The sequence below is a fragment of the Grampus griseus genome (genome assembly GCF_964374135.1).
Source record: "Grampus griseus genome assembly, chromosome: 5".
Taxonomy (NCBI): Eukaryota; Metazoa; Chordata; class Mammalia; order Artiodactyla; family Delphinidae; genus Grampus; species Grampus griseus.
The window spans coordinates 137,695,412-137,709,795 of record NC_138998.1 but is presented as its reverse complement, the minus strand read 5'-3'; the positions used below and the strand labels follow the sequence as shown (position 1 = coordinate 137,709,795).

General features: G+C 45.2%; 1 protein-coding gene across 1 annotated transcript in view; it reads left to right on the top strand.

Annotated features, from left to right (window-relative positions):
* Positions 1-3,571: 3,571 nt before the first annotated feature.
* The window catches only part of BRWD1 (bromodomain and WD repeat domain containing 1), a 122,402-nt gene continuing 111,589 nt past the window's right edge, over positions 3,572-14,384 (top strand). The window contains exons 1-4 of the mRNA XM_082654396.1: positions 3,572-3,715; positions 3,809-3,867; positions 4,005-4,034; positions 4,188-4,247. Coding sequence (XP_082510522.1) covers positions 3,667-3,715; positions 3,809-3,867; positions 4,005-4,034; positions 4,188-4,247 — 198 coding nt within the window. The 5' untranslated portion in view covers positions 3,572-3,666. The remainder of the gene's footprint in view (positions 3,716-3,808; positions 3,868-4,004; positions 4,035-4,187; positions 4,248-14,384) is intronic.

The following is a 14,384-nucleotide window of genomic DNA, read 5'->3' as shown; positions in this document are numbered from 1 at the left end:
GTGCTTGTGCTCAGTTTAAGGTAGTACTGTCCCACCGGGCTTGCAGCTACATGTCCTTGGGCGCTTCTCAGTCTCTCTGGGCCTCAGCTTTCTCAGTTGTGAAGTTAGCGTATTAACAGCACCTGACCGTTGTGAAGATCAGTGATGTGTATCCAGGATGCTTGCCAAGGACTAAAACATCATAGTAGTTCCCTTTTAGTGGAGATGGGTGACAGCATTATAGCTGATGTCACCAGCCATTAAGATCTTCCAACCCTTGCTTACAAAGCACTTTTTTGATAATTTAGTTTTCCGTGTAGCTTTCCTGTGGTGAAATTCAAAAGCTATTTCCATTTACCCAAAAGCAAACCTTAGTGTGTGCATTTGGGATGGCTTGGATTCAATTGCGTGAGGGACCCAAACATGATTCTCGCCTTATTTGGAGACCACTTCAAATAAGGCAGGTCCCAACTATGGAGTTGCTGATGGACAGTTTTCTCCCCTTTCCTCCTCTTCATTGTCTGTAAGTGGGAGTCAAATCTGGGTTTCTGTCACTTGACAGCTGAAGGGGGAAGATATTCTGCCTCTTGTCAGAAATCCTTGTGTCTCTATTCCAAACCTAGGAACAGTGCTTGTCATGGACGTCAGGGTAAGTTGTAAAGGAACTAGTAGGGCTTGTACAAGGGAAAACTCCTGTCATCTTTTCTGACCTCTTGTAATGGTTACCATGCTGCCCACACCAAAATTGCAGTTTTGGACAATGACCAGTGCTTGGGATATAAATTCTTGTAACATGTTTTGGGGCTTTTACTTTTATGATTTTGCTACAAAATGAAATATGCAACTCCTTCGTCTATCTCTGAAAGGTTAAATTCTCTCCTCTTCATGTCTTTGTTATTTGCTAACTTTGGTAATCTTGTAGCATCAGATCATACTGTCCCACAGGAATATATGCGCTGTAACTTCAACTAATCAAGTTGTTCCAAGTAGTTATCCATCGTAACAATTTAACTAGCCAGGATGCCCTATCTCAGTTGGTGGCACAACCTTGACCTACTAAGCCCCAAACTTGAGACTTTTGTGACTTTTCCTCTCATTCCACTTCAACCTCATCTTACTGATTGAACTTCCTATTTCTGAGCTTCTTTTTAAAATTTATTTTACTTATATTTATTTTTGGCTGCATTGGGTCTTCGTTGCTGTGCGCGGGTTTTCTCTAGTTGTGGCGAGCAGGGGCTACTCTTCGTTGCAGTGTGCGGGCTTCTCATTGCGGTGGCTTCTTTTGTTGTGGAGCATGGGCTCTAAGCACGCGGGCTTCAGTAGTTGTGGCATGTGGGCTCAGAAGTTGTGGCTCGCGGGTTCCAGAGTGCAGGCTCAGTAGTTGTGGCACAAGGGCTTCGTTGCTCCGTGGCATGTGGGATCTTCCCAGACCAGGGTTCAAACCCGTGTCCCCTGCCTTGGCAGGTGGATTCTTAACCACTGCACCACCAGGGAAGCCCTGAACTTCCTATTTCTGAACCCGTCTCTCTCTCCATCTTTACAATGATTGCCCTAATGCATCTCATCTCTTTCCTATTTTCGGGGTCGACTAAGTGATTTTCCTGCCTCTTGGTCTTAACCCTTTCAAATCTATCCTACAATGAAAAGAATCCTTTCTGGCTTAGAACCCTTCAGTTGTTCCCAATTTTAACTCCCCCCCCCCAATTTAAACTTTGATTTAATGGGTCCCATTCATACTTCCAAAGTCACCCCAAGTAGTCATATTAAACTTGAATTCCTTAAACTTGGAATGTTATTCATGTCTTGGCCCTTTGTTGTTCATGTACCTGGAATCCCTTTCCACACACTGAAGACTCAAACTTCTACCATCTCCCCCTCCCACAGGTGGGTTAACCTTCCTTCTGGTCATTCTTTGCAACGATGTAAGCATCATTTCTCCTAAAAGACACTGAAATCTTGGATGGCAAAGCTGTAGCTCATTCCTTCATCTCAATCCCCATCAGTGTTTGCTGAACCAACAGATACAAGAAAAGACTGCTGATGCACTCGTTCAAACACGTTTGGATCGCTCCCTTACAAACATATATAAAAACTTCTGCTATGTGGTGTCTAAATAATTAAAAGCTGGCACGTACAGGGTGCTTGCTGTACGCTAAGAACACATATTAACCCATTACACCCTCACAACCCTATGAAGTAGGCACAAATATTATCTACAGTTTGCAAGTGAGGAAAATTGAGGCTCAGAGGTTGTGATTTGCTCAAAGTCACACACTGAACAGCCCGGCAAGGCCCAGGGTCAGTCCCACTCCAGGGTCTGCTCTAAACCACTACCTTTAACTTTTCTATGCTGTGGTTGTTATTCTACTGCGTAGGAATTGGGATTACAACGTCCTCTCCACGAGGACAGTATTTTGCTCGCTGTTGTACCTTTGGATTCCGAATAGGGCTCGTTGGCTATGCCGAGTGAATGAATCCGCAGCCTACCACGGCATTAAGGGAATTTTCTGGACCCTTGTGCACTGCTCCAGCCTCAAATCCTACTACTGTCTTCCAAGAGCATCCTAGTGACGCATGGTTTCCGCCCCCCCGCCGCCGCCCCGCCCCTCCCCGGGTGTCCCTCAAGGGACTGGGCTGCTGCGTGTCTATTGCCCGCTTCCTCCCACCCGCCTTCCTATCCGGCTAAGTCATCGCCGGCCTGGACTGCCTTCCCGGACTAGCGAAGTTGACATCCTCAGCGTTGTACTGCATTTTCTTTAACCCTTTCTACAAGACTGCTGGGCTCTCCTAGGACTGCGGCTCGGCCTCATGATTCTATCTTCTTCTACTGCACGCGGCAACGTGGACTCTTAGTAGACGTTTGCTGTGCTCTCCAAGCTACAGAGGCTCAGTGTCCGCGGCCCCCCGGTCCCCACCCCCATCCTGTGACTTCCCCACATCCCTCCTCCACTCTCGGGGGAAAGCTTCTCGGCCGGCCTTCTCTTTGCGGGCGACACGATTCTCAGTTGTAAGGGTTTCGCGTCCTCGAAGCAAGCGATCTTCCGTGGGGGGCAAACACACTGGCCCCAGATGACCGTCCGTGAGGTCCTTTCCGAGAACCCGAAGCTGGCGACCGCGCCGCACTCGCCGCGCGCCCTGGGACCCCCGCTTCCGCGTCGAGGGGGGTCCGCTCCGGCCTTCGAAGCGGAGACCTGTCCCTCTCCCGCCCCCGCCCCAGCACGACCCCCACCCGACCTCCGCCCCCGCCGCCCCCGCCACCCTCCCCTCAGCGCAGTCGGACCGCCGCCTCACAATGGCCGGGCGCCTTCTCACCGCGCGCAGGGATCCCGGCCACGCGCGCTCCCCTCCCCCACGCGCCGCCTCCTCCGGGGCTCGGCCCCTGGCGCACATAGTCTCCACCCTGCGCCCCCTGAAGCGGAGGAGAGGGAGGCGAGGCGCGCTCTTCCAGCCGCGGCCCGACCGCCGTTCGTCCGGTGGCGCCGGCGGCCCCCCACGGAGGAACTACTTTCTCTCCCTCAGGGGCACTACTTCGCGGAGGCGTCGGCGCTGGCGGCGCGCACGGCATGGCGGCGGCAGCGGCGGCGGCGGCGGCGGCGCGCCTGAGGTAGAGAGACGCCGGCCCGGTCAGGCCTCGGCACGGCCTACACGCTTCGCTCACCCGCTCCCGCCCCGGCTCCGCGCCCGGCCATGGCGGAGTCCTCGCCCGCCCGACGCCCGGTGCCCCTCATCGAGTCGGGTAAGACGCGCCGCCCGCGGCGCCCCCGCCCCGGCCGCGGCCCCCTCCCCGCCGCCGCGCCTGCTCCTGACCCGACTCCCCGTCTCCCCGCAGAGCTGTACTTCCTTATCGCTCGGTACCTATCGGCCGGCCCGTGTCGGAGAGCCGCCCAGGTGAGTGCGGGCCCGCGGGCGGCGGCCGCGCTCCGGGGGTCGCGGCCCCGCCGCCGCCTGGGGTCGCGGGAGGAGGGCGCCTGGCGGACCCGGGGTGCGGCCCCCGCCCCCCTAACTGCGCGTCTCTTCGGCTGCAGGTGCTGGTGCAGGAGCTGGAGCAGTACCAGGTCTGTGCTGCGCGGCGGCGCCCGGCCCGCCGCGTCCCCTGCGTCCCCTGCCGGCCCTGCCCGGGGGCCGCTCGCCCGGCTCCCCCGTCCCCCGCCCCGCCGCCCCCCGCCCCCCGCCCGGTGGTCACTCGTGTGCGTCTCGGGTCTTTGCAGTTGCTGCCGAAGAGGTTGGATTGGGAGGGCAACGAGCACAACAGGAGCTACGAGGAATTGGTGAGAGTTTTGACATTTCCATCCCGGTGTTTCCGAGTGCCCGCCCCCCGCCCCCTTTTCTGGTCTCCTGCTGGAGGGGCGAAGTGACCGAGCGGCGCTCGGAGGGGGCGGGAGGGCGGCCCGGGCGTCACCGGGACGACGGGACTCCCCCCTGTAGGTAGTATTTTGCTTTGGGGTGGCCGGGTTTGTTTGGGTAGGAAACGGCTGCGGGGGGCGAGGTGGCGGGGTGGGTCCCCAGGTGCAGTGCTTCTGGTGAGAGCCGGGGGCGCGCCAGCCATTCAGCGAGCTGCTCTCATCCGTGTTTCTCCTGAACCCGACTTGTAACTCGACCTGTGATTGGTCTTCCTCCTTTTGCCCCGCCCATCTTCTCCAACCACTTGTTCCTAGGAATAGAAGCTTCGGTGTCTGAAAGGTGGAGAAATGTTTCTCTTTTTTCCCTCAGCAGAGTAATAAAAAATCTTGGCTGCTGTGAGACTGTGCCGCTCCTCCAATACTTGTGCCGCTGTAAACTGTGCTACACTTGTTGAATGCCTTAGGAAAGTTAATGTGATGAATTTTTACGTTGCTGTTTAGTGTATGTTACTTAATATAGGCTCTAAATACGCAGTTTCTTTCTGGAGCACCATTTAACATAGATTACAGTTCTCTTTCCATTGTATTTTGTCGTCTTTTTTAGTTGCTCTCACAGTATATATGATTTGGTTTGATTCATTCGTTTTGTCCTTAGTGAAATAAAACATTTTTCAGGAAAATATTTTTCCAATTTGTATATTAGGACAAAGGATTTCTTTAGTTGCCAGGTCATATTCAGCATCTTGTATGCACAAAACAACTGGGGGGGAAAAAAAAAGAGTTCCTGAATGATTTTTTACCACAGTTCTAATACCTGCAAGCAGAAGTTGGTAGAATATGATCACCATTGTTGAATTATACAAAAGAACAGAAATAGGGGGATTTGTTATCTGTATGTGAACAGTTAAGTATTTTTTTAAAAACTTAATTGTAGTTGATTTACAATGTTGAGGTAATTTGTGCTATACAGCAAAGTGATTCAGTTATATATACATTCTTTTTCACGTTTCTTTCCATTATGGTTTGTCACAGGATATTGAATCTAGTTCCCTGTGCTCTACAGTAGTACCTTGTTGTGTATCCATTCTCTATATAATAGTTGGCATCTGCTGACCCCAAGCTCCCAGTCCTTCCCTCCACCACTCCCCCTCCCCCGTGGCAACCACAAGTCTGTTCTCTGTGAGTCTGTTTCTGTTTTCGTAGATACTGAACACTTCAGCGTTAACAGTTAAAGTTGGTTGAATGTAACAAAAGATTCTATTTCAATTGTCAGTTTTAATATTTGCCTTCCTAGAGTTTTTTGAAGCAAACACTTAAAAGTGAATATTTTCAAGCAAGTGAGCTCTAAAGGTTCTGTATCATGGCAGTTTTTATGTTTTCTTGAGTTTGACATTTTGAGACTTAAGGAAATGTTTAAAGGAGTGCTCCGTTTTATTGTTTTACTCCTGTTGGTAGGTGAAAACAGTGTTGTCAGTGAAGCAGAAAAGCATTAATATTTTTTAAATTTATTTTTTATTGAAGTATAGTTGAATTACAATGTGTTAATTATTGCTGTACAGCAAAGTGACTCAGTTATACACATATATACATCCTTTTTCATATTTTGCATCATGGTTTATCATAGGATATTGACTGTAGTTCCTGTGCTGTACAGTAGGACCTTGTTGTTTATTCATTCTATATATACCAGTTTGCACTACTAATTCCAAACTCCCAATCCAACCCTCTCCCACCTCCCTCCCCAGAAAAGCATCATTGACATGACAGTGCAGTCATGCTGCTGAAGAGAAAATTGCTTACATTTTGAAATAAGCGTAATGCTGTAACTACTGGAAAAGTTTCTTTAAAAATAGATTTGTATATTTTTTGGCTTTTGCTGGTAGAATTGCTTAAAACTTAAAATTCTGCTTTAAATTATTCAGAATCTCTCTTTGTGATATATCCCTATGATGTGGCTGTGACATATGTCTTCTCATTGTCTGGATGATTTGTCTGATGGGTATCCTCTTCCTCCTTTACCTTCCTGCCTCCTCCTCTCCCAGCACTAAATGGTAGAGGATGAGTTTCCTGTATAGAGAATTATTCTTTTGTCAAAGGTATGAGTAGCTTCTAGTTCTCCAACAAAGTCTCCTTTTTTTAAAAAAAAAATTTTAAGAAGTGTTTAAATATACACAAATGAGAATAATGTAATGAATCTGCATATATCATAAACAAATTCATTAGCAATTTTTTTTTTTTTTGTCTTTTGGCCTCACCCTGTGGCATGTGGAACTTCCCTGACCAGGAATTGAACCTGCGCCCCCTGCAGTGGAAGCACGGAGGCATCACCATTGGACCCCTGGGGAAGTCCCCCAATTTGCTATACTTATTTATTTTTTTATATTTGGCTTGAATTGGGCTTCAGACAAGTTCCATGCATTGGGCCGAAATTAAATCTCTTTTTATCTTGCATAGTATTTTTTTCCCCATGCTGTTGATTTACTGAAGAGACTGAGTTATTCTGTAGAATGTTTCACATATTGGTTTTGTCTGATTGTTTCTTATAATGTTGTTTGTTTCTTTACTTTGTTTAATTTATTCCTTTTTCTCAGTAGTTCGCATTCTTGGATCAGAACCACCTGGGAGCTTTATAAAATCTGGATGCCCAGGCTATGCCCCAGACCAGTTAAATAAGAATCTTTGTGGTGGGGCTGGACATTACTATTTCTTAAAGCCTTTCAGGTGAATCCCATATCACTGTTTATAAAGCTACAGTTTATCTTAGACTTGTGACCATGCTGTTATTCCAGCATGTACTTTGGAAGTAAGAATGTTTTTGATACTTCTCAGGAGAATTGAGACTAGTTCTCTCTCAATACCTAACCCTGCATTAGCAGTTGGACCTGTGAATTTAATTGGAATTTTTATGATTTATAGGTGGTGAAGAAAGGGGAAGAGTGAAATAGAAGTATAGAACTGGGCATGGGAATTGGGAAGGACGAGGTTTGTAAAAGGAGGGGTGTATTTAAAAAGGGGAAAGTGATTTGATATACTTTGTGATTGAGTAACATGATAGATCAATTTTTGTAGGCAATCTCTTAACCAGAAAAAAAAAAATCAGAAGATTCGTATAGTGTAGCCTATCATTAGGGGATTTATCATCATTAAGTTGTCATTTATTTATTTTTGGCTGCGTCCAGTCTTCGTTGCTGTGCGTGGGCTTTCTCTGGTTGTGGCGAGCGTTGCGGTGACTTCTCTTGGTGCACAGCACGGGCTCCAGGCGCATGGGCTTCAGTAGTTGCAACACGCAGGCTCAGTAGTTGTGGCTTACGGGCTCTAGAGCGCAGACTCAGTAGTGGTGGCGCACGGGCTTAGTTGCTCCATGGCATGTGGGATCTTCCCGGACCAGGGCTCGTGTCCCTTGCATTGGCAGGCAGATTTTTAACCACTGTGCCACCAGGGAAGTCCCTTGATATATATATTTTTTAAAATAATGTTTGAGTAGGCCTTTTGTGTGAGGGAAAGTCTTCAGAGTTATTTGTATTGAAATCAGTATCTGGTTTATTAGAATTGTAAGTGGTCATAGTTTTTAAACTTCTACGTTCATTTACAAATTTTAGAAGTCTAGTAACATATAGAAACAAGTATATTTGTTTTTACATTTTGATTAGTGTTTAATTTGTCACAAGAATTAAATCTTAAAATATTTAACACCAACTTAATATTGTTAATTAAATTTCCTTGGGGGTTTCCACACTATATATGCAAATAGATGATGATTTTAATCTATAGATGTCTCAAGATGGCAAACATAAGATCTAAGCATAATGTTTCTAAGAATTTAACTGTTGTAAGTATATTTTATTTATTTATTTATTTATATTTTTGCCCGCTCCATGCAACACGCAGGATCTTAGTTCCCCAACCAGGGATCGCACCTGTGACCCCTGCAATGGAAGTGCAGAGTCCTAACTACTGGACCACCAGGGAATTCCCAGTATATTTTTATTTTATTTTATTTATTATAAATTCATTTTAATTTATTTATTTTTGGTTGCCTTGGGTCTTTGTTGCTGCGTGCGGGCTTTCTCTAGATATGGCGAGCGGAGGCTACTGTTCTTTGTGGTATGAGTGCTTCTTGTTGTGGTGGCTTCCCTTGTTGCGGAGCACGGGCTCTAGGCATGTGGGCTTCAGTAGTTGTGGCATCTGGGCTCACTAGTTGTGAGGTTAGTTGCTCCGCAGCATGTGGGATATTCCCGGACCAGGGTTCGAACCCGTGTCCCCTGCATTGGCAGGTGGATTCTTAACCATTGTGCCGCCCGGGAAGTCCTATTTTATTTATTTTTATTTTAAAAAAATTTATTTATTTGGCAGCATCAGGTCTTAGTTGCAGCATACGGGATCTCTCATTGTGGCGCGCGGGCTCCAGATCTTGCGGGCCCAGTAGTTGTGGTGCGTGGGCTTAGTTGCCCAATCAGTGATCGAACCCGTGTCCCCTGCATTGGAAGGTGGATTCTTAAACACTGGTCCACCAGGGAGTCCCGTAAATGTATTTTAAATTTATTGTAGCAAATTATTCTTTTTTACTCTTACAAACATTAAAAATAGTTCAGTTATTACAAAACTTATTACTATATCAGAATAACTATAACTTGCACAAGTGTATTCATACTTCTTTTCTTCATCTCTACTTATTTGTCAACCTTCCTCGGTTTATGAATTCACTGTCCAAACCAAGGGGAGAGTGGTATTACCATCTTGAGCTCCCTACTGGATTAAAGACTCAGGTTATGATTGAAGATTATGACTCAGGTCTTGAAATTTGGGTGCACTGCCACATAGACTCTACTGTAGTCTCAAATTGAGCCTTTTTTTTAAAAAATAGCAAGGCTACTTATTTACCCATTTCAAACAAAACAACTCCTGGGACTTCCCTGGCGGTCCAGTGGTTAAGAATTCCCTCTTCCACTGCAGGGGGCATGGGGTTGATCCCTGGCTGGGGAACTAAAATCCCATATGCTGTACTGCACGGCCAAAAATAAATAAATAAAACTCTGTTTTCCCCACCTGTATTGCAATTAGTCACATTACCATTTTATTTTCATTGTGGGATTCTAAAGACCCTTCATCCTGAGTGCAGCTTATTTCTTTCCTCTCTGCATTTTCTTTGTACTTGACTATAGAGATCTATCATTCTACAGGCATTTCATTGACAACACTTGGGAACACTTAATGATCATGGTAGTGTGATGATAAGTTACAGTCTAGCAATAGAGCAGTATTAAATCAGAAATTTGGGTTTTGGTGCCAGGTGGCTAGGCTGTAATCTTGACTTTTTAGCATTACTTACTAGATGTTCCAAGGCAGATTATTTAATCTCTACCTCAGTTCCTCGATCTGCAAGACAAGGGTAATAATAATTATATCAAAGTGTTGTGAACCTTATATGGAAATAAATGATTTTGCAGTGTTTATTAGTAACAATGTTGATAGGACAGTAAGTCATAATATTGTTAGACTTCCCCTTCACCTAATTTATATTTGTAGGGTCTTATGAAATAACAAAATACAGTCTTTATGAGCTCTAACACTTGTATGAATGATACCTGGTATTCACCCTTATGGATGACCACAGAGTAGGAAGGGGAACGGCAGTCTCTATACCTTAGTGCTGAATAACGGTAGTGGTGTCACTATCTGAGTCACTTAGCCTTGACTCTGCTACTTTATTATTTATTTACTTAATTTTTTGGCTGTGTCGGGTCTTAGTTGTGGCGCACAAACTCTCTCTAGTTGTGGCGCACAGGCTCAGCAGTTCTCACGGCCTTAGTTGCCCCGTGGCTTGTGGGATCTTTGTTCCCCAACCAAGGATGGAACCCGCATCCCCTGCATTGGAAGGTGGATTCTTAACCACTGGACCACCAGGGAAGTCCCTTGACTATGCTACTTTAAAAGAGAATAGTTATTAGTTATTTTGTTTTCATAGGCTCATCTAATCATAACAGTTACTTTCCTCTAAAGCAGGGGTCTCTAACCCCTGTGCTGCAGACTGGTACCTGTCTGAGGCCAGTTAGGAACTGGGCCGCACAGCAGGAGGTGAGTGGCAGGCAAGCGAGAGAAGCTTCATCTGCCGCTCCCCATTGCTCCCTCCCATCACTTACATTATGCTTGAACCATCCCCCCACCAACCCCCCCCCCCCCCCCGCCACGGTCTGTGGAAAAATTGTCTTCCACGAAACTGGTCCCTGGTGCAACAAAGGTTGGGGACCGCTGCTCTAAAGGACAAAGGTCATGTGATGTTTTTCCTTTCAAATTGTCTAAATCCTTACAGATTTTAAAAAATCTCCTTCCTATGTGGAGTTATCTGTCTCTCTTTTTTTTCCCTTAGTTCTTTACTTTGAAGCTATGTTATCAGGTGCATACAAATTCCAAACTTATCTTCCTGTTTAGTTGATCCCCCTCCTTCTTTCAAATGGACTTAATTTTTTAGAGCAGTTTTGGGTTCATAGCAGAATTGAGTGGAAGATACAGATTTCCCATACACTCCTGCTCCCATAGTCTCCCTCATTATCAACATTTCCCACCAGAGTGGTACATTTATTGCAGTTGATGACTATTTTGACATACCATGCTCATCCAAAGTCTATAGTTTATGTTAGTGTTCTCTTACATTTACATTCAGTGCTCTTGGTATTGTATAGTCTGGGTTTGGACAAATGTACAATGACATGTATCCACCAATAGAGTATCATAGAGTAATTTTACAGCCCTAAAAATCCTTTGTGCTCTGCCTAAATATCCCTCCCTTCCTCCCTTCCACTAATGTTTTTGCTGTGTCCATAGTTTCACCTTTTCCAGAATTTGACCCTTATTTTATTTTTATTATTTTAAAATTTGTTTATTTTAAAATTTATTTATATTATTTTTATTTATTTTTGGATGCATTGGGTCTTTGTTGCTGCACACGGGTGTTCTCTAGTTGTGGTGAGTGGGGGCTACTCTTCGTTGCGGTGTGTGGGCTTCTCATTGCGGTGGCTTCTCTTGTGGAGCACAGGCTCTAGGCACGCGGGCTTCAGTAGTTATGGCTTGCGGGCTCTAGAGTGCAGGCTCAGTAGTTGTGATGCATGGGCTTAGTTGCTCCGCGGCATGTGGGATCTTCCTGGACCAGGGCTCGAATCCATGTCCCCTTCACTGGTAGGCGGATTCTTAACTGCTGCGCCACCAGGGAAGCCCTGACCCTTTTTTTAAAAATTAGGAAATACTCTCTCTTCATACTTCTTGCCTTAAAGTCTAACATTGCCTCGTGTTATTGTAGCCAGCCCAGCTTTCTTTTGGTTAGTGATGGCATGGTATATATTTTTTTTTTATCCTTTTACTTTTGGTATTCCTGGGGTCTCATTTTTAAAGTGTGTCTCCTGAAACAGCATGTAGTTTTATTCAGTCTTTTAGTTGGAGTGTTTAAACCATTTGTATTTAATATAATTACTTAAACATGATTGTGTTAGACCTACCAAGTATCTGTTTTATATATGTCCCATTTATTTTTCCTCTCTTACTTTCTTTTGGATTAAGCAGCTGTTATTCTATTTATTTTTTTTATTGCTTTTCCATAATATATCTTTTTATTGTTTTAGTGGTTACCCTAGAGATTATAATATGCATTACCATTTACTTTAGGTACTTTAACCACTTCTCATATAAATGGAGTTAAAACTATTAGTTGTCACCCTCTTGTCCTTTGGGCTATTAGCATATTTTACTTTTACATATGTTATAAATTTTTCCAGATGTTATTGTAGTTGTTTTGTTTTATTTTATTTTTTTTGGCCACACTGCACAGCATGCAGGATCTTAATTCCCCAACCAGGGATCATACCCGCATACCCTGCATTGGGAGTGCGGAGTCTTAACCACTGGACCACCAGGGAAGTCCCTGTAGTTGTTTTAAAGTCAATTTTCATTTGCTTATCCACTTGTATATCTTTCCTGGTATTTTTAATTCCTTCCTGTCTTTCCATGCCTCTTATATGTGATTATTTTTTCTTCAGTCTCCACAACTTATTTTGGTATTTCTTTTAATGAAAGTTTGTTGGCAGTGACTTCAGTTTTCCTTTTTCTTTCTTTCTTTTTTTTTGGTTTGAAAACTTCTTTGTTTTGACTTTATTTTTAAAAAAATATTTATTTTTTTGATTTATTTATTTTCTTAATTTTTGGCCGTGTCTGGTCCTAGTTGGCAGCACGTGAGATCTTTCATTGTGGCGTGCGGTCTCTTTGTTGCGGTGCTCAGGCTTCTTTGTAGTTGTGGCGTGCGGGTTTTCTCTCTCTAGTTGTGGCTCATGGGCTCCAGGGCACGTGGGCTCTGTAGTTTGCGGCATTTGGCCTCTCTCATTGAGGTGCGTGAGCTCAATAGTTGTGGCGCGTGGGCTTAGTTGCCTTGCAGCGTGTGGGATCTTAGTTCCCCGACCAGGGATTGAACCCGCCTCCCCTGCATTGGAAGGCAGGTTCTTTACCACTGGACCATCAGGGAAGTCCCTTGACTTTATTTTTAAGGTATTTTTTTTATTTTTAAATAATTTTTACTCATTATTATTAAAAAAATATTTTTAAAAAATTCTTTTCATTTATTTTTGGCTGTGTTGGGTCTTTGTTGCTGCGCGCTGGCTTTCTCTAGTTGTGGCGAGTGGGGGCCACTCTCGGTTGTGGTGTGCAGGCTTCTCATTGTGGTGGCTTCTCATTGCAGAGCATGGGCTCTAGGTGCACGGGCTTCAGTAGTTGTGCGCAGGCTCAGTAGTTGTGGTGCACAGGCTTAGTTGCTCTGCGGCATGTGGGATCCTCCTGGACCAGGGCTTGCACCTGTGTCCCCTGCATTGGCAGGCAGATTCTTAACCACTGCGCCACCATAGAAGCCCAGATTTTTTTTGTTAATTAATTAATTTGTTTGCTTTTTTTGGCTGTGTTGGTTCTTCGTTGTTGCGTGCGGGCTTTCTCTACTTGCGGTGAGCAGGGGCTACTCTTCCTTGCAGTGTGTGGACTTCTCATTGTGGTGGCTTCTCTTGTTGCGGAGCACGGGCTCTAGGCACGCAGGCTTCAGTAGTCGTGGCACGTGGGCTCAGTCGTTGTGGTTCGTGGGCTCTAGAGCGCAGGCTCAGTAGTTGTGGTGCATGGGCTTAGTTGCTCCATGGCATGTGGGATCCTCCCGGGCCAGGGCTCGAACCGGTGTCTCCTGCATTGGCAGGCGGATTCTTAACCACTGTGCCACCAGGGAAGCCCCCCAGATTTTTTTTGTTTTTAAGCTGTGAAATTCTGGTTGGTTGGTTGGTTCTGGTGTTTTTTTCTTTCAGCACATTAATAGTGTAAAGCCAGCAGTCTTACTATTCCTTCTTTCAAGATAATGTTTTTTCCTCTGGCTGCTTTTTAAGATTTTCATTTTGTCTTTAATTTTCAGAAGTTTTACTATGATATACTGTAGTCGTTATCGATTACTACATAAAAAATTATCCTAAACTTAGTGACTTAAGACAACACAGATTAATTAAGTAATTATTTTTACTTGGTTGCGCCACACAGCATGTGAGATCTTAGTTCGCCAACCAGGGATCGAACCCGTGCCCCCTGCACTGTAAGAGCAGAGTCTTAACCACTGGACTGCCAGGGAAGTCTCACAGATTTATTATTGTCTCTGTTTAAGTCAGGAGTCCAGGCACAGCTGAGCTGAATCCTCTGTCTCAGTCTCTCTCAAGGCTGCAATCAAAGTGTTGGCCAGAGCTGGGGTTTCAACTGAAAGCTTGACTGTGGAAGGATCTGCTTCCAAGTTCACATCGTTTTTGGCTGGCTTCAGTTCCTGGAATGGATGTTAGACTGAGAGCCTCAGTTCCTAGTTGGCTCTTGGCTGCACTCAGCTCCTTGCCACATTGATCTCTCCAACATAACAGCATGCCTCATGGAAAGATGAAGGCAGAGAGGGCAGTAGTCTGCAGGCAAGACAGAAGTCACAGTCTTCTGTAACCTAATAATGGATGTGTTACTCAATGTTAGTGTGTTCTGTTGGTTAGAAGTAACTTACTCAAGGGGAGGGGATTTCACAGG